The 19581-nt window shown below is 42.3% G+C and overlaps 2 protein-coding genes across 4 annotated transcripts; one reads left to right on the top strand and one right to left on the bottom strand.

Annotated features, from left to right (window-relative positions):
* Positions 1-1728: 1728 nt before the first annotated feature.
* Positions 1729-14371, bottom strand: SLU7 (SLU7 homolog, splicing factor). Of its 3 annotated transcripts, none has more exons than XM_038150233.1 (16): positions 14283-14371; positions 13712-13888; positions 12948-13101; positions 12648-12728; positions 11941-12105; positions 11730-11795; positions 10227-10274; positions 9601-9732; positions 9221-9318; positions 7769-7836; positions 7432-7571; positions 6515-6676; positions 5981-6085; positions 5721-5795; positions 5382-5486; positions 1729-4430 (listed from the first exon to the last, which is right to left on the bottom strand). In XM_038150233.1, the coding sequence occupies exons 2-16, from the start codon at positions 13873-13875 to the stop codon at positions 4251-4253; spliced, it is 1743 nt and encodes a 580-aa protein (XP_038006161.1). In that variant the 5' UTR covers positions 13876-13888; positions 14283-14371; the 3' UTR covers positions 1729-4250. The 3 variants fall into 3 exon arrangements, with proteins under 3 accessions (XP_038006161.1, XP_038006162.1, XP_038006163.1); XM_038150234.1 differs by lacking the exon at positions 14283-14371 and adding an exon at positions 14027-14241 and having other exon boundaries at positions 4251-4430; XM_038150235.1 differs by lacking the exon at positions 10227-10274 and having other exon boundaries at positions 4251-4430.
* A 118-nt stretch (positions 14372-14489) lies between these two features.
* On the top strand, positions 14490-18788 carry PTTG1 (PTTG1 regulator of sister chromatid separation, securin). Its single transcript, XM_038150236.1, has 6 exons — positions 14490-14652; positions 15307-15409; positions 15728-15906; positions 16714-16792; positions 17539-17685; positions 18640-18788. Exons 2-6 carry the CDS (start codon positions 15328-15330, stop codon positions 18717-18719), a joined length of 567 nt encoding a protein of 188 aa, XP_038006164.1. The 5' UTR covers positions 14490-14652; positions 15307-15327; the 3' UTR covers positions 18720-18788.
* Positions 18789-19581: the final 793 nt, after the last annotated feature.

Genomic DNA, 19581 nt, shown 5'->3' with positions numbered 1-19581 from the left:
GGTGCTATGAACTCAATGCTTCTCAGACACAGAGCTGAGGAAAGCTCCTCAATGGACATTTTGGGGCTACACAGCTGTTCACCCACTTTCATGCAGTAAGTTAAAGGCAAAAGGGAGCAAGTTGTTTATTTCCAGTTCCCTGCTCCATCGACCAGAGCAGATTTCCCGTGTTAGATAACTGTGCCCCAGGCCAGCTTTGTGGGCATTGGCAGGGTCACTTCGGGTTATGGTGGCAGATTCTTAAGCCCAAGAGACCTGAGCAGAGCAGGAATAAGCTCAAATTCCATTGGTGTGGTAGAAGAGATCCTACTGAGCCCCCCCAAACCCCCCGAGGCAGCTCTGAAATGCACCAAAGCAATTCCACAGCCCATGCTGCTTACCAGGGATTGAGATGTCTCCTCTGTGCTGGGGATCTGCCTGGGGGAAAGGAGAGCAGCTGGTGCCAAAGGAAGGGCAGGGAGGGACTGAGACATCCCATAGTCACTCACATCCATGCACTTCTGAGCTTGACTCTGTTGCTGCCTCTGTTGGATCTGTGGGGCTGTTCAGCCCTTGCTGGGAAATGCCACGTGGCAGAAATATTAACTGAGCTTCCCAAGGAACAGATGCTGCTTACAGAGCCTCCAGTTAATCAACTTATTGCAGTCAAGGGTTTGTTGGGAATTCTCGTAAGATTGGAACTGAAAACTCAAAATTTTGCACAAGTAGAAGCATGAGAGAACCTTGTCAGCCAAGATCTGCTGGAACTGCTTTTTGGCATTGTCCCATCACACACAGTTTGACAAATCAATCAGTTAAGCAAGAATTGCTTCAAATCGTATCAGAAATCACTTTTTCAGCTTATCTACAAAAAACTTGAAAGTACAGGATTTTGATTTGTGCCAATTACCCCCCAAATTAACCCCCCCACCCCCACCCCAAGGTATTCAAAACCATCAAAGAGTGACCAAAGTGTACGTGGGAGGCAGTGGAACCAACAGCCATTTACCTGGCAAGGGCTGCCAAACACTCCTGAAAGGGAGACACTTCTTTTAGTGGTTAACTCCTGCTGAGGCCTCCCAGCAGCACTGGAGGCAGCTAAAGCAGCAAACACCACGAGCACAACAGGTATTACTCATGATCTTACAATTCAATTGCCTTGGAGCATCTACAAATGCTCTCCTGGAGCAGGGAGAGGCGAAGGGAGAGGGAGGCAGAGAGAGGAGCAAACTGCACACCTGCCACAAGAACAACCACACTACGCCTGGACTGGGCAGAAATATCAACTGTGTGTCTGATCTTAGGCTGGAAGGACCAGGAGGCATGAATCCCTCAGCAGTGGGGGCCATGTGCCATCGTGAGCAGCAAGCCCAGCAGGGGAGAACAACCATTCCTGGCACAAGCCAAGGAATCCTATCAGAAATCAGGATTCTGGACTGGAGACATCAACAGGGCAGCTTGGAGAACAGATACTGGGCATTCCTCAGGACAGTTTTGACAGCGTCAGCAACTTAAAATTGCAAATGCTTGGGTTTCTGCAATGTATGGTGAAAAGTAATTAATTCTTGAGTCTTCTACAAATGGGCCTGTAAAAAGGGCTTATGTTTTCAGATACCAGAAAATTCAACTGTAGCAATAAATGTACAGCCTGGTGTGACCAGTACAAAGGCTTCTATTAACTTTATAGAAGTCTGACAAACCCTTGGGTCAAACCTTTATGTTTTACAGGCTCTCAGATTGTCACAAAACTCACCTCAAAAAAAAGTATTTTTATTTGTTTCCCAACCCATGGAAAGGTTGTTGACGATCTAAAAGTAAGTATTTATCATTTTATATTAGAAACTTTTTTCCACATAAAAACCCCTTGCTGATTTATGTTGATTATCATAAAAATTATTAGCATGAAACATTTGCTTCAAAGCAGGACTGCTTTATTTTACTGCTTTTATTACGTTCAGTGGACAGCCCAATGCATAATTACTCCTGGGCAGGTGAAGAGCAAAATGCTATCTTTAAATTCTGACCATACTCCTTTCACGTTCTTGGAAAAGCCTGTATAGTAACTGGGGCAAGTACAAAAAACCTCATGATCCAAGAAATAATCTTACACAGTTCTATGCATGAAATGCTGCACCCAGAATAAACTCCCAAAGAGGAGAAATTCTGTTTCATATTCGTGATGAAAACCAGACAGGTCTGTTTATTCCTGGAAGGTTCTGAGTGGATCAGCATTGCTTCACATTTCCTGCCATTTATTCTGACAAATGTTTATCCATCTGACTGGAGTATTCCAGCTGGAAATGCATGCATGAGGTTTTTTTAAATCATCAGATAAGTGTTGCAGCTGTTTAAGAACAAGTCTCAGGGTAACACACTGTCCTCTCAAGGTTAAAATAAATAACCTGACAACCCTTTAAAGGAGCTCTCTTCCTTTACAGTAAAAGATGTGGCAAGGATCAACTATTGCCCCAAGTGCTTGGGATTGACTCACTGGTGAAATCTAAGTATCCTAAATTTGGACTGAATTTTAATCCATAACCAATGACTTCACATAAATTCAGTCAAGACTCGATGTATTAAAGTTTCCGTGCAGTGAATCCACAAAATTAGCCTTGACATTTCCTTTGTGTTGTTTCCTGTGTTATTTCTGAATTACCTCCTTTATAAAGTCTTTCAGACTTTAATCTAAAAAAAATTTAACTGCAGCTTTGAGAAAGGTATGTAAATAGCTCAAGGAGCCCTGCTGACAGCTCCTCTTCCCTAAAACTGAACTTGGCACTGACCAAGCCAACAGCAGTTGCAGGGCACACTGGCACAACCTCAAGTGGCAAAGGATCAGACACACAGTAAATACTCAAAATTCTGATCACCAATCAGAGCATCACATATTGCGGGGGGATAGCATATAAGAAAATACAGACAGAGTAGAAAGTAATCTCACCCCTAAGGAGTCACAGCTGGGTCAATTACTAAAGACTAGGAACAGGCCTGACTTTAACAGGCCACAGATGTGACCAGGGAGAAGAAGAGAGCTACAAAAGAGCAGGTTGGCTGGGTGAGAAGGGAACTGGAGTCAGTGCTCTGCAGAGCTGCCCATGAGAAAACAGCAAGAAGGTCTGAAACTTTTGCAATAAGGAGACAACAGTATGGAACTTCTGCAATAAGATGACAACAACTTATCATATTAATACAGAACAAATTGCAAACCAGTGCAGAATTGCTATCATTAGCTACATGTGCCAAATCAAAACATTCAGTCCTCGGTGTCTGTGAAATCACACAGACAGTCACAGGTATGTGTTGTATGTAATTATTTGTGCAAAAGAGCAGTTTTTTCTTGGAAAAAACAGTTTAAGCCTCAACAGAAGTAATTCCCAAGCCTTCCAACTCTAAAGTCATGCTGTGCAGTTTTTCACCCAGTTCTTCAACTTTAAATTAGTTCAAAGGGGAAAACTCCCAGTTTAAGGACTAACATTGCCAAACCAAAGCAGATGCTGCTTCAGGTTCTCACATGGGATTAGAGCCTGACACTTGGTGTCACACCATGTAACAGGACACTGTTATCAAAAGGAAACCCAAGAACTCAGATCTTTACAACTGAAATTTCTGTGGAAATGTATTTGAATAAACAACTGGAATTTAAAAACTACTACAGTCAGCTTCACCTAACCCTTTCATTTAAAAGGCTAGACAGCACTTAAGATCTTTATATTGATTTAACCAGAATAAAGCAATTAACTTTTACATTTCCAAAGTACTTGCTGCAAAGTAATTGAAAACCTATGTATTCTTTTCCAGTCATGATACAGGATTTACAAGTAAGAAGCTCTAGTAGTAGTTGTGTCAATTTTTCTCAACAATTTTTGTTCTATATTGACACCTGCTGACCATTTCTTCTGACTAGTCAGTATCACAACTTTATGTATTAGTTAGCCAAATATGTATATCTATACATACTAGTTGGCCAAATAAACTTAGGATTTCAGTCAGATCTCCTTCAAGATCTTACAGGGCAGGTTTATGTATTTTATCTATGCATATATTACACATGTGTGTGTGTATATGTGCCTGTATTTGTATACATGCACACTCATTTACAAAATTCCAGTAAGTACTAGACTGCTCATGTCTGCTGAAAGAAGCTTTCACAAATTTCTTCAGAGCACAGAAAGGCTTCTGCCATTTTAGACATGTGCAAGGGAATCGAGTGTCTAGAGAGTTGTAAACAACTGTGGGAAAAGTCTAATGTACTGGAATGATGCCTCCTGAGACTACTGCCCAAGGAAAGAGGCCATGGGGTCATCAGGTCTCTGCCTTTTCATTCTGTAAGCCTCCATCTCCTCTTCTGTTGGCTCCCTGGCTTCATACTGGCTGTTGTATGGTCTCTTCCTCTCATCTAGCTGCATGATTTCTTTGATGTGGAGAAGTCGAGCCTCTTCAGCATTCAGAGCCTGAAATGAGAGCAAAAGGAATCAAAAATTCTGCAGTGAAATGTAGACAAAAAAACCCAACAATGAAGGTTTGTCTTAGATTCTTGTATGACAGGCAAGGAGCAAGCACAAGGGTGGGATAAGCAATGCACATCTGTCTGGCTCACCCACAGCACATTTCACTTAATGCTCATCTTCTGGTGTTTAACATAAAATTACGGTAAAATGCTATTTAGTAAACAAGACACTGTAATCTCTTTCCAAAAGTCAACTTCAAGTAAGAAACTCACAGGATTTACCTAAAATATAATAGTGAGGATTTACCTAAAATATAATAGTGATCTAGGAAGCACAAATGAATTGTTCATTATTTTTTGTTGTATGTTTTGGGTTTTAATTTTTAAATGCTATGTGCTATCTCATTCCTCAAACTACTACTGTTGGAAAAGAAGTTGCATTTGTACCCTGCTTTAATTAAGCACAGTTTAACAGGTTTCCTCTGAGAGCAGTGGAGGCAGGCTGCTGTGGCCACGGGAGCACACTGCTGCTCAGCTGGGGATGGCACAGGGCATGGATTCATTACATCAGCTGTGAGCCTGGGCCAAGCCTGGGATACAAAGTGCTAAGTTAAGATTTAACACTGCCTTTGATCTCTCCATTTTTCTTCAATACACAAATCATTGTGTCCTGCACATCTCTTATAGACCTACAGGTGTAGTAGGTGCCTAAACATGAAATGTTCTAAGTCATCTAAATTAAGTATTCAAAACTAAATAGTTATTGAAGGTTTGCCTGAGGAATAGGGGATGGACTTTAGAACATCTTACAGCATTTAAAATTTAATTTAGCTCAAAATTAGCATCAAACTACCCCATGGTATATCACCAAGAACTACATGATGGGCTTCATAAAACTGATGCTGTAAAATGTCATGTTCCTTTTGCCACAAAGCCACTGAAGATTATAGTGCACCTTTTTTAGTTTTTCTTGCTTCTTTTTCTCTTCACCCTCACTGTCAGAATTCGAGCTCTTCTTGTGCTTCTTCTTTTTCTTCTCTTTCTGTTTCTCTTGGTGGATCTGTAAGGTGGGAAACAAGTTACTCTTAAGATTCAACTTGCCAACATTAATAATGCCCAAACTACTAAATCCAAACTTCTATAAATCCTACTTGAGCGCCTAGTTTTAAACTGAGATGTTAATGCTCTAATAATGCAGTCTAGTAATTTTCAGGCTGATTAGGACTCTACAGAAGTTAGTAGATAAAATGTTGAGGAGAAGTATCTGTCTTCCTGAGAAAGGGAAACATCCTACCTCCATGAGCGTTTTGGGTTTTGTCATGTGTTCTTCCTCTTGAGGCTGCTCCTCCATTAAACTTGCCTCTGCATTCTATACAACAGACAAGAACAAGGATACTTTGTTACTGACCATATCTGAAAGGGGAAGGACAAAAAAAAATCCCACAAATCACTAAAAAACCAGCCTCCCTCAAAAAGCAAAACAGTCTAAACCTTAAGTAAGAATACGAATGCTTTTTTTGCTCTTTCCACATGAATAAACAAGAGAATACTTACAGCAATTTCCTTCCCAGCTTCTCCTGTACAGTAGGAGTACTTGACAAAGGAATGACAGCACTTGTAACCCCACTTTCCCTCTTTCCAGTATGAACCCCAAATGCACTGCAAGAGAACACACCACACAGTTACTCCTGTAAGAGGCAGGCTAAATGTACTCCTGAGCTGATGTCCTGGTAAGCAAGTTAATCAAACAGTGCAAAAGGAATCTAAGAGAAATACTTCTGCTATTTTACATGAACCTTACAGGTACACTGTCAAAAAAGAGAATCACAACAGGATGTGGTCAACTTATATTCAAAGTGGAAGGGGAATAGAGTGACTTCTCCTTTAGTTTAAGATTGCCATGCAACTCCTCAAGTTCACATCACAACTATGACAATTTGAAGTTTCTCCTTAGCAGAAAAGGGAGAGTGTCACATTAAGCCAGGAGGAATGTATTTGGTGCAATAATTATATTGTACTGTATCGTAATGTATCTCCAATGGGATGGTATTTAATTTAAACATGTTCTAAACACAACCTAGGACTTACTGTATGGTTGTTGATCTTCACATCCTCTTCATACTTAGAACAAGCAATAGCTTTCTCCTGTCCTTTGATGACTGTTCCATGCCTAGAATACTCCACATAATCTTCTGTTTGAGCTAACAGCAGTTCAGCTGGGGGGGCATCTAAATGTTCTTGTCCTCCATACTAAATGCAAATAGAAATGACACATAATAGTTTTGGAAAAACCCACCTTTTATACAGTTAAACAAACATTTAAAAAACAGCAGCTTTGGTACCTTGTCAAGAAGGCACAAAAGTGGACAAAGATAGTTTAATCTTTAGTGAAGAGTTAAGACAGAAATACATCATCTCCTATGGCCACTGTGGTGTTTAGTTTAGTGGGGTTTTGGTGTGCACATGGTTTGTTGTTGTGCTGTTTGTTTGGTTTTATGCTTGGAGAATGACAACAGTGATATTCCTCACTCAAAGCAGAAAATCTTTAGAGACCAAGTCAAAGACCAGCTTGGGTAGAACCAGAGTAAAACTTCCTGCCCCCCTCCAAACCTGAATGTTGACATGGTTAAAATCTAAATGGATTATTCTTTTTCAGCTGTCCAAGACACCAGTTGCAAAATATAAAATAAGTATTTATCTAAAAGACTGTACCCAAAATTTGAGTCAGAAAGGAATTCTAATTTCTTCAGTGGAGAAATTCTGACAGTTTAGGGAAGAGCTCCCAATAATGTAAATAACAGCAGACCTTCAAAGGTCCCTATACTAAATAAAATTCATCAGTTGATGAATCATATGTATAAATATAAAAATATTTTAAGTCTAAGCTGCTGAGAACAGCTGATGCCCTCTCACATAGGATTAGTAATCTTGTTCCCCAAGACCCAGACTTCAAACTCAACAGAATTCCTATTAAATAAACCCTAATAATAATAAATGCCTATTACCTTCTCTAGGATGCTTTCTTTCTGCTGTGCCTTGAAATCTTCTTTTTTCACTTTGAAAGATTTATAGAGGAGTTCTAATTTGGTGGGGTCTGCTTGCAGATGAACTTCAGAGCCCTTGTCGTAAGCCTCCCAGGCAAACACTGCGTACACAAGAGGTTCCACTCAATACTTACTCTAAAACTGACACACATTCAAATTACATCCTTTAATTCTGAAGCAATTTCAAATAAAGCCTCAATTTATAAAGATTTACTTACTCCTCTTTTGCAAGAAAGCAGCATTGTTAAGTATTTTAAGTCAATTTCCTTCAAAAACCCCAACCCCAAAGCCCACTTACGCTGGGTCTGTGCCATTGAAATTGTATCTCCTGTGTAGCGAACAAAGTTGTCACCTGCATAGCCAACTCTGCAGAAAAGAACACAATCTTAGCATTTGTAACGTGATTTCCTCTCAAATGCAAACACAGAAGCGCAACAGGCAAGTAAAAATTTCTCTTGTACATTAAGAGTTAAGAACAGAAGGAGAAAAAGGTGCATCTGACTCAATATATGAAACAAAAACCTCTGGTCCCTGTAAAGCCATGGCAGCATTAGACAGCCACTCAAAAACGGTGATGTCTGTGTTCAAGGGACACATGACACAGCCCTGGAGTTCTGTCTGAGATGCCAAGCATTAGAAGTTAAGCTTGGACCTAGTTACACACTAAATACACATAAACAGTCTGTGCTATTCCAGCACAGTGATTCTCACTCCTGGATTTCTGACTCTTCAGTCCACACCCAGCTGAGCTTAAGAAAGCCTGGGATACCTTTACTGCTCTCAGCAAAGTGAGACACTTGTGCACAGCCCTTGAAGAGATGCACAGTCAGCACATGAAACACACACTGAGGATCAAAAAATGCTAGCAATCCAATTCCCCACTCTCTCTTCTTCCCAAAGCCACTCTGAAACATTTACAATCTGCAAAACGGGGGCAGAAATTGACATTCAACAAAGGTCAAATTATGACTTGATAGAGAAGCAAAAACATCTGCATCTAAAAAAACCAAGTGACTGGCAGTACTCCAGCTGGGGGCAAGGAGAGGTGGAAAGAGCAGTATTTGCTATCATTTAGGTACTGCCATTCTATTTATGGCAGTGAGCTAATCCAATTACTGCTCTCTGAATACATTTTACTCACAACCTGTTTGCTCTGTATGTTCACAGCACAACACAGGTCAAGTGTCTGACTCGGGGGTTAAGGAGACAGCCAAGTGTGCAGCCAAAAGCCAGCCTGTGGCAGCTTTCATTAAGCTATCTAGACAGTGCCAAAGCTTTCACACTGCATTTTCTATGCAGAATCCATTAATACAGGAGGAGATCTTATTCCTAATTAAAATATTTTGTTAGGTACCACAAACTTACCACGCTAGTCTCCAGAATCAAGAAACAAGGGATAAAGTTTAAGATTTGGTTACTGAAATATTTTACATAAATATAATTATTGTTTACAGGCATCACCTCTACATGCAGCAGTGTCCTAGCCCTTGTACAGATAATTACACTAAACCATGGTCCATACGTCCCTGAAGATTAAGGATCAGTCAGTATTACAAAAATACCACTTTTATATACTAAACCAAAATGTGTTTCTAAATAAACATTTTTTCTAGGTTTACTAATATGTGCACAGGTAACTGACTAGAAATTCATTAGCTAAAGGACATACAGGTAAAAGAAAATATAAAACTATTAATGTAATTTTTAAGAGTTTTGTTGGATATACAAGCATGACCTCATTTTAACTTACTCATCTGGATTCTTGCCTGTGTTGGCATAAGGGTTCTCCCTCATTGCTCTTGTTTTGGGATCATAATAAGCAGAGTTTGGATCTAGATTCCTCAAGTACTAGGGAAAAAAAAAAACAAACAAAAAAAGATACTTAATATTCATGATTTTGAAAGAACTGAGGTTATTCCTGTATCCTCCAGTTTACATGTTTTAAGAAGTTCTATCTGTGGAAAAGGATGACCTCGATGAAGTCAACATGGACAGGAACAGATCTGACAACAGATCTTAACTTCCAAACCCCTAGGCCCATAAACAAAGTCATTAATAACTGAATGTGTAATTTGTTGAAATTAACTCCCAGGAACACAGAAGAAGATCTGCACAGAACTCTTTACTCACTTTGGCAATGTCTTCCCGGATCCGTAGATTTCGGACTGTGATGCGTCTTTTCGAGTCAAAGTTCTGCCCAGGCATATCAATGTCATCTGCATATTTGTCTTCATCTTCATCTTCACTGTTATGATCTCTTTCCTAAGGAGAAATTGAAAATTTCTAGCTAAAAGAGTTCCTTCACTCTGGAGACATGTACAACAATCTGATTTTAGTGCTTTCCTTAAAATTCTGCAATCCCTGTAGTTACAAGGAGGCACAGTTTACCTGGGCTTAAGTGTACTCTCAGGCTAATCTAATATTCAACACTTCAGGACTCTTCTTAAAGAATTTTCACTTCCTTCTATGGAAATAGTTATCAAAACATAACTACGATGATATTAAGAAAAGTTATTTTGGCAAAAATATACTATGTGTTAAAATGTAGTTATGTGCTTGCATCTCTATGGTTTGACAACACATAGGAATTAAAACAAAAAGCCTCTTTATGAAATCCTGCAACCTCTGCCCAAAAGAAGAGGTAGGCAGTGGCATGGACACAACATTCAAACCCTCGTGCCACCCTTGTTTTACTGTTGCACTAACTACAGGCTCTTTCTTTGCCCGTGGTGTGATGCAGCGGGTAATCATCTTACTGTCTGTGAATTTGATTCCTCTTCTCCCCACTGGTGTCTTGGGGAGTTCTGCAGCAAACAAAGAGCACATCAGCAGAGAAGACAAGATAGTGGAAAAAAGCAAGATGGCAGGGATACAAAGGGCAAACAAAGCAGAGCTTCATGCTGGATACAAAATACAATTTACCATTGGCCCCAAATGCAGAAACACTGCCTCATAACATTCTAGCAGAATGCTCTCAGCTGTCTCTGTGACAGACACATGTGGGAGAACTTTTCACAGCATCTCCAACAAAATTTCTAATTCTTTGCAAGAACAGCAAATTCTAAAACTATAGCTGTTATTAGAGCTTGTTATGCCTTTGAACATTGAGGGTTTAGACTATAACATATTATATCACGTAAATAAAACCAAGTTGCAGCTCTGAAAGATTAAAGAAGAATTCAGGAGATCTGATTCTAAATTCAAGAATTTAGTCAGGATTTACAGGAATACTAAGCACTTTGGCAGAATTTAAGCTCAACAAACACAGCCAGGTTTTATTTTCTTAACCTGCTTAGTCATTAACTGAAAAATACTTGCAGCAGTGAAGATGGGAACAGCTGTGAGCCCTGGAACACAGAGCAGCACTGACTGTGCAAATCAGTCTCAGTCCTCTCTCTCAGAGACAGTTCTTAAACTTAAACAAACTTTTGTTCTTACAGTTCCACTAATAAGCAGTAAATATACAGAAGCCAACAGTGTTTGCTTCATAGGACGGGCATGAAAAGAGCAAGAATCTCTTCTATTGGGAGGTCTGTAAAAAGCACGACAGTCTGGGCTGGGTGGCAGATCGAGCTCACTGTGCCACCTAGTGACAACCCACGAGGGGACAGCACAGCCTCTGCAAGGAGGCCTAAAAAAACCTACTTCTGACCAGCAGCAGTCTCTGTTTATTTCCCCATTTTGTAAGTCACTGTGCAGTGATTTTATCTTAAACCTTTATCTTAAACCTTTATCTTAAACCTTTATCTTAAACCTTTATCTTAAACCTTTATCTTAAACCTTTATCTTAAACCTTTATCTTAAACCTTAAATTTGCTTCTTCTTAAGGAAACACTTTTCCTATCCCAATTTATATTAAATATTACTAAATCAATGCACAGTCATTGCACACCTCAGCACGAGGCAGACCGTACCAATCTTTAAATAGGAGAAAAGCATTTTGGTAGATGAAAAAAAATTACTACATGGAAAACAAGCTCTTCTGACCCAAAATTCCATGTCATTAATTTCAGCAACAACAATAATCACACAGAATTTCTGCCTGTAAGGGGAACACAAAGCAATTCTCATTTGAAAGAAGATGCTTCAAGTTCTTGAGTGTGACACAGAACATGCTGGTGCTAGGAAAACCTTTAAATTACTGAAGGGCATAAAACCTAATGGCAGACCTTGTGTAGAGAGTAAGAGTCAGAAAGCAGAAATAATTTGTTTTGTATTTATTCAGCCTAAGCAAAAATAGATTAGCAAAGTTTACTCACCACTTGCTCCAGCTTCCCTGATGCCAACTCCTCCTGAAGCTTTTGGGCTTTCAGTGTACGTTTGGCCTGTGCAGCATGAAAATGCATTTGTTTAAACATTTCTCCTTAGCACCAACTCTAATATCAACAGAGCCCATTACAAGTGTCCCCCTCCCAGCCCAGCCACACCCAACACTAACTCTCTCCCCGGTAAACCACAGCCCCTACGTACCAAGTCAACCTTGGAGTACTCCTCTACAATTTTCATGTGCTCCTCTGGGTTATAACCATTCCACCGGTCTCGCTTCCCGTCGTAGTCAAACATCAGCTGAGGCTGCACGTGCTCATCTGGGGCAATGTTCATGCCTGTGTATTTTGCTCCAACTTTTCTGGGTCTCTGAAAAAAAAAAAAAGATGGTTAGATCAGTCTGTTAGGTTACTCACTCACATACCCTTTAAAAAATACTATCAATCAAGCTTCTGTAAAGCAAGTTAAATTCAGCACTGTAAGGCTCTGATTGTAAATAAATGCAAATAGTTCTGTACTTTTATGCAGCTCAACTGACTTCAAACCCCATAAATTCTTGTTTATATTTTCAACAATTAAGGAAGCAATTAAAACAGTTTCTGGGGGTAGCTTCTACTTGAGATGAAGCAGGAAGACAGACATAACAGCATTTGAGTTAATGCAATTAACAAAAAAATAACATTTTCACCTATTATTTCAGATCTTATTACAAACAGAATTGATGGATGACACACTGAATTGTATCACTTCCCCTCTTCATTAATAATTTCTTTAGAAATTTCTAGGCCATCTCTCACTACTTGTAACATTTTACAAAACAGCTGTTCCAAGCCCAGTATTCCATCTACAGCCAGCTATTTTTCCCAGAGATTAAGCTCCCACAGCCCCCAAAGCCATGAAGAGGGGGTTACCTCCATGCAGTCCTTCTTCTTGTGGGTCAGCGCCCCGCAGTTCTCGCAGGCTCCTTTGCGGTACCGCGTGGCCACGGCGTGCTGGGGGCAAACACAGCGTCAGCCCTGGCACGGCTCACACGGGGCTCCCAAACAGCCCCGTGTCTGCACGCCCCCCAGGAGCGTGTGCCTCCCCCAAAGCCCAAACGCCTGTGCTGCCTGCTGGATAAGAATCCCCGCCCCCTTCAGGAGCACACAGCCAGAAATCTCCTCGTGCAATCCACCCCACCCCTCATTTCCTGAGAAGAGCGCCCTGCACACCTCCTGCACGCCTCGTTTGTACCAGTCTCCAGAGGAGTTGTACTGCTTCTGCTTCTCCGGCTGAGGCCTCTGATGCTTTAGTGTGGGTCTCTTGGAAGGATCTATGTACCACGGCACTGAGGAGATGTACTGAGGAATATGGGGGTTGATATCTCTGCAAAAGATGTCGAGCAGTGAACGCGTGGCAGGGGAAAAACCCAAACAACTCAGGCTAACAAACAACCTTCTCATTAAAGTTCAAGTGCTTCAGGAGGGGTAATAAATAATGAAGTTGGTACACCACAGTAAATTCTCAGTTAGATAAACACAGACTTTGTGACTTTGTTGCCACTGAATTCACCTAAACTCCTGACTCCAAAGCAAATGGCTTATTCTGTGTAATGTTACTGAGCAAAAAAAAAAATAGCAACATTTCTCAGAAGGAACAAGCCCTGGGAAAGCAAGGGAGAGGCAACAGATGAGGCACACTGTAAAAGACCCCTGTGCTATGTTTTGCTCTCTTTTAAAATACCATGTGTTATTAGCTTCATGGATGGGACTTCTTAGCAGATCTGTCAGTAGCTGCCAGAAAACAAACACTGAACCTACATTTTCCTAGAGAGTATCTCATGACTGGAATATTAAAACACAAAGTTCAGCTATTTACTTCTACAGTAACTCACGCTGAAATCATTTGTTACCCTCACAATTGCTCTGTAACCACAACTCAAAAAGACATTTTTCCTCAGCAGCTTTAGAACATCCATAGCTTTAGTAAAACATACTTTCCTTCTTCGTCCACTTCAGCAGGGGCATTCCCTAGTTTTCTCTGTTCTTCTAATTCTTTCTTTTTCCTCCAATCTTCCCTCGTCATCTTCTTTGGTTCCTCCAGGCTCACATCAGTTGCCCCTCCTGCAGGAGGGGCGTTGGCCACCGCACCCGAGGCCATTTTGGCTTTTATCCTTAGCAGAAAAAAAAAAAAAAATTAGAAAACAAAAGAAAATCCTTGCAGATCAATACCCTCTGACATCACAGCTCTTCAACGTGATTTTGTCACCCAGTGAAACGAGCCAACTCCGTATTATGCGTTCCTGACATACCTCTGGCCTGAAAAACAAGCGCCACTGCCGAAAGCACGGAATTACCACTCAGCTAACCGAGCCCTGGGCCCGCGCCGACCCCGGAACAGACGCGAGAGAACGACCGCGGGGAAACAGCGCCAGGCCCGGGCGCAGGGCCGAGCGGGGGACGCCAGCACTTGCTCGGAGCCTACAGAACCCCCCTGTCGGCTCCCCAGTCCCAGTCCCGGCCCCAGCCCGGTCCCGGCCCCCGGCCCGCTGCCGCCGCCCTGTTTACCTGCCCGGCCCGGCGCCGCCCCACAATGCCCCGCGGCCGCGCTCGCTTCCGGGGCGGAGCCGCCTCCCCGTGCCCGCCCCGCCCCGGCGCTCGCGTGCGGCCGCGCGTGCGCGCGTGCTCAGCCAATCGGCTGCCGCGCGTGGGTCGAAGCGGCCAATGGGCGGCTCGGGGCCGGTTTAAAAGCCGCGCCGTTGGCCCGTACGGCACTCTGGTGCTCCGGAGCGGGTCGCGCTTGGTTTATCCTGGCCTTTCCTGGGCTGGTGCGCTCTGGGATGAGCTGAGGGATCGTGGGACGGCCGCGCTGGGACTGCCAATCTTGCTTTGTGCTTCGGGCTGTACAGAGAAAAGGAGTTTCGTCCAGAGAAAGGCGGTAAGGCTGGGGAAGGGTTTGGAGCACAGGTGTGATGAGGAGGGGCGGGGGCTGTGCTCAGCCTGGAGAAGAGAAGGCTTAGGACGGGCTTTATCTCTCACTACGATCACCTGAAAGCAGGTTGTAGCCACGTGGAGATCGGTGTTTTCTCTCAGGCAACCAGCAACTGGACAAAAAGAAATGGCATTAAGCTGCTGATGGGGATTTAAGTTGGCCATTAGGAAGAATTCCTGACAGAGAGGGTGGTTAGGCATTCGAAAGGGCTGCCCGGGGAGGTGGTGGAGTCACTGTCCCTGGAGGCCTTTAAGGAAAGGCTGGGTGTGGCACTCAGTGCCATGGTGGTGTTTAGGTTGGACTAGACTATTTAGAGATCTTTTCCAGCCTCACTGACTGTGGTTCTGAGTTTTCCTGCAGCTCTCTTTAATGGGGAATTGCTTGTTCACCTGTGTAAAGGCAGTGATGAGCACTAATAGTGCCTTCAAACCTGAGGGGCTTTTGCTGAGCTGCTGTATAATGGTGGGAAGTAGGGGTTTGGTCCCTTGTCTGGAGACCATATGTGACAGCTCTATTTTTAATGGGGCTTGCTTAAAAAGTGTGTTGTGATGAGACAAATGACAAGAAGTGCCTTCCCTTTTTTTTCTATGGACTCTACAGGGTAGTCTCATCAGTCTGAAGATGGCAACTCTGATCTTTGTTGATCAGGAGAACAGTGACCTTCCTGCTCCCAAGAGTCACCTGAAGCTCCCTTCAGGATCTTGTGCGTATTTGCTGCCCTGAGCCAGTAAGGGATCAAGTGAAGGGCATAAATCACATTTTGTTAGTCACTGCTTTTAATGATAACAGGTTTCTATTAATAAATCCACTTACCCAACCAATTCTTCCAAGCTCCTCAGTTGGTATAAAATTAAAGATAACTCTGTGCTTTTGTCATAAGTGTGGCTTATGAGTTACAGATGGTGAACAGTGATTTCCATGACAGCTAGTTTTCCAGCATGTGCAAGCTTTAGGGTTGCTAAAGTTTGCTTAGGCAAGCTTTAGGGTTGCTGAAGCTTTTTTTCTTCTCCCCCCATTCCAGCAAAAGTCTTAGCTGAAAGAACACAAGTTAACACTCCCCTTCCTAAAAAAGCAATCGGTACTTCTCCAGTCGCATCTCGCTCTGTCAGAAAGGCTCTTGGAAATGTGAATAAAGCTGAAGGAGTCACGAGCAAGAGGGATAACCTGATACAGAAAAGTCAGCCTTGCACTGTGAACAAAGTGAGTACAACACACTTATGCTGGGGAGGAGGGGAAATCCATAATGTACCTGCTGTGATTTAACTGGGGTGTAATTAAGCACTACACTCCCTTAGTCCCTCTTTGATGGGGTAGAGGGTGAGAATTGGAAGGGTGAATGTGAGAAAAATAATGGGCTGAGATTTAGGCATTTTAATAGTGAAAAATCTCAAAGAAAAACAAAACCAATTCCTTGCCACCTGTTGACTAATGCCTTGCCAGTCCCAGAGCAGTGGTAGCCCTGCCTTTCCACCAATCTTCCTTGCGGAGATGCCGTGCAGTATGGGATATCCCTCTGGGCAGCTGGGGTCAGCTGGCCTGGCTGTGCACCCCAGCCTCCTCACTGGTGGGGGTGTGAGGAGCAGAGAAGGCCTGGACTGTGCAAACACTGCTTGGCAATAGCTGACAGAGCTGCTTTTCATCATGAATCCAAAACACGGGTTCATCAGAATTGCTAGGAAGAAAAATAACTCTATTCTGCCTAAATGCAGGGCACCTATGTAGATGGTGCTAGAGAAAATAGTCTGAGTTAATGTCTTACCCACACCTCAAGAGTTACCTGTTCTAGTGCAGTCATCTTACCACCACATATAGTACTGCACTACATAAACTCAGCTGAAACATTTGCCCATATTCATATTATTTGTGTTGAAGACATTAGAATTGAGGGCTGACTGAGAAAATTATGACAGGTATGCTTGTATGTAGACCTGAACAGCACAAGAAAGCCCCTACAAAATATTCTACAGCAGCTCAAATAATGTTACTTCCTCTTTTTATGACTAACAGACTGGATTAGAAAGCTGCCATACAGTGGCTGAAGAAGATTGGCCAGAAATAGAAAATATGTTTCCTTTGGATCCTGAAGGTAAGAACTATGGATGTAATTATTAAAATTAACAATAAGACTTTCATGAGTGGTGTAAGAATTTGTCCAAGCTACTGTGGCACACAGGCCAGCATTGCATTTCTCCTGAGTCCTTTCAGAAACACAAGGGTGCTTGCTGCTTCTGAAATACTTTAACAGGAACGAGCTGAGTATTTCTGACAGTAATGGCTGTGCCTCAGATGTGTTATTCTGAGTCTCTTATTGTGGTGACAGGAAACACATTCCAAATAACCAGGTATTAGCTTCTTAGTTCACTAAATAGTGACTAGTAGATAACTAATAGACTATTCAAAGGAATACAGAAAAGCGTGCCAAGATTTGTAACTGAAGAGATTCCTACTGCACTAGGATATAATAGTTGAAGATGCAACTTCTAAAGCTGTTCTGGCCAACCCATTTCAGATATTCTCAGTCCTTCAAAGTGTGCCCTTAAAGCTTTCATCTTCATGTGGATGTGTGCAAACTACTGTGCCAAAGCCTGCCGTGGTGGTGAAACATACATGCTTTGCTTGCTGAAGTTACTAACTGCTGTGCATTAGCAGTTCTATTGGGCAGCCTAGTGTTTGCATCAGGGTTGGTGTACGGGATTTCATGGACAACTGAAAGGTGCAACTGCAAGTAAATACCCCATAAGAGGAGACTGTTGTGGTTGGCTCCTATTTAATTTAGTCTAGAAGTTTGCAGCTTCCCAGATAACTGCACACTTAACAATCTTTCTTAAACAGAATTTGAGTGTTTTGATCTTCCTGAAGAAGACAAACTAAACATCAACCTGTGTGGCATTCCCATCATGGTATTTGAGAGGGCATATGACAGATATGTGAACATGGCTTCTTCACCAGGGAAGACTGAAGAGCTTTCATGGGAATCCAGTAAGTGGAAGCTTGCATGATTTTCATTACACACAATGCTCATCAGTGGTTAGGGCAAAAAGCCAGTTGGCTGCAGCAGTGAATTGCTGCTGCTGTCTGAGCTACCAGAGCAGTGCACCAGTATCAAGCAGCTTCTTCTGTGTAGCCAAGCTCAGTGTACCTGGCCAGCACTGCCAGTTCAGGCAATTGTCTCAAGTGCTGTCGGACTTGTGGCTTAACCCAGCTGCAACCAAGCACCACACAACTTGTTCCCCCTGCTGTGGGATGGGGAAGAAATCAGAAGAGAAAATGTGAAAAACCTCGTGCTTTGAGATAAAAGCAATTTCGATAACTAAAGGAAAAGCCATGCATTTGAGAAAAGCAAGACAAGGAATTAATTCAATTCCCATCAGCAAGCAGGTGTTCAGCATCCTCACAACAGCAGGGCTTCATCTCATGCAATGGTGGCTTGGGAAGACAAGTGCCATAACTCCAAGTGTCTCTCCTTTGTTCTCCCCCTAGCTTTGTCTGCTGAGCATGACACCATATGGTCTGGGATGTCCCTGGGCCCATTGGGGTCTGCTGTTCTTGCTGTGCTCCCTTCCAGATGCTTGAGCCCTCCCAGCCTCCTCCTCACTGGTGGGGTGAGAAGCAGAAAAGGCCTTGACTCTGTTGCTGAGCAGTGCTCACGCAACTAAACCATTCTAGAGTTAGCAACACTGCTTCCAGCACAAATTCAAAACACAGCCCATACCAGCCACTGTGGAGAAAATCAACTCTACCTAGTGGAAAGCAATACACTGAGCATCTTTTTGTGGTGCATTGCAAACTGATCAGTTAGGTGGCATTGGCTTACAATGAAGCTGTATTTCCCTTGCTTATTCAACAAGTTAATGCTGGGCTGCTGGGAGCTAGCTTATGTTTGTGTGCATTCTGAGTCTGAGAGACTGATCTGATTTTTTTTCTAACTTTCAGACTTGCTACAATCAACTGCTGACTTCCTTGCTACCCTTGATGAGATCATTGACATGCCACCTCCAATTTATGATGTTTAATGTGTGCTCTGAAGTTTGAGATCCAATTTCATATAGTTCTGTATTGTAATAAAGGCTAGTTTTACCTAAGTGCTATTGTACTTCTTTTTCAGTGAGCCCAAGATGTAGATAGCAAAATAGAGCTTTGAGGAGGAGGTAATCTGACAAGCAGGTAAAGCAGAGCCTGGATAAGCTCCTAAGCAAGGCTATAATGCACTATTTTCACCCATATCTAAGAGTTGGTACCTGCTGGTTGGAGTGTGTATGATAGGCCAAAATCCTTCTGACCTCACTGCCTAATTTGGTCCATTAAACAGGCATGGGTTTGAACCAATTTTGTATCTAGTGTAAAGTAAGCACTAGAGCTGGTATTCTGGTATTTTCCCTTTGAACCTGTTTGCTCTTCACAGTGGTTAATATGGTGTATGTTGGGTTCTTATGCAGCTGTAGATCTGTATTGCAGAAAGTGCCTGTGACTGAGGCACTCAATGTGGTTACACAGTGCCATCCCGTGGCCTCTTGGTAGGCAGCCACACAGGTAAACACATTGGTATGTGAGGCCCCAGGGAGCAGTGGTATGAGTGTGGATATGACATTAATGTGAATTTAGGTAGTCACTCTTTGTAGGTACAGACACCACACTGGGAGAGAGACACTAGTACTTCATATGTGTTATGGAAGTTTATCAGGGTGAAATGAGATTTTTTTGTTACTTTGAAATACTCATTATGATCAAAAACCTAGATCTTTGTGCAATCAAATAAATAAGCCTTTTGGGCCATGTCCACATGTGTGTATACATGCATATTAAAGCATTTAAAACATGCTTGTAGGATTTTATAGTGAACTGAATATGAGTATTTGCATAATGTTTACAAAGGTA

This window comes from Motacilla alba, chromosome 13 (genome assembly GCF_015832195.1).
Source record: "Motacilla alba alba isolate MOTALB_02 chromosome 13, Motacilla_alba_V1.0_pri, whole genome shotgun sequence".
Classification (NCBI taxonomy): domain Eukaryota; kingdom Metazoa; phylum Chordata; class Aves; order Passeriformes; family Motacillidae; genus Motacilla; species Motacilla alba.
This window is presented reverse-complemented; position numbering and strand designations above follow the sequence as displayed.

What these genes read in the sequence shown, in the direction of transcription:
- SLU7 (XM_038150233.1), bottom strand. Translation starts at nt 13,875, where the DNA reads ATGGCCTCGGGTGCGGTGGCCAACGCCCCTCCTGCAGGAGGGGCAACT. An exon ending in GAAGTGGACGAAGAAGGAAA is followed by an intron (nt 13,102 to 13,711) that starts GTATGTTTTACT and finishes CATCTTTTGCAG; the next exon opens with AGATATCAACCCCCATATTC. An exon ending in AAGCTGGGAAGGAAATTGCT is followed by an intron (nt 5,796 to 5,980) that starts GTAAGTATTCTC and finishes TCTGTTGTATAG; the next exon opens with AATGCAGAGGCAAGTTTAAT.
- PTTG1 (XM_038150236.1), top strand. Translation starts at nt 15,328, where the DNA reads ATGGCAACTCTGATCTTTGTTGATCAGGAGAACAGTGACCTTCCTGCT. An exon ending in GTTTCCTTTGGATCCTGAAG is followed by an intron (nt 16,793 to 17,538) that starts GTAAGAACTATG and finishes TTTCTTAAACAG; the next exon opens with AATTTGAGTGTTTTGATCTT. An exon ending in AGAGCTTTCATGGGAATCCA is followed by an intron (nt 17,686 to 18,639) that starts GTAAGTGGAAGC and finishes TCTAACTTTCAG; the next exon opens with ACTTGCTACAATCAACTGCT.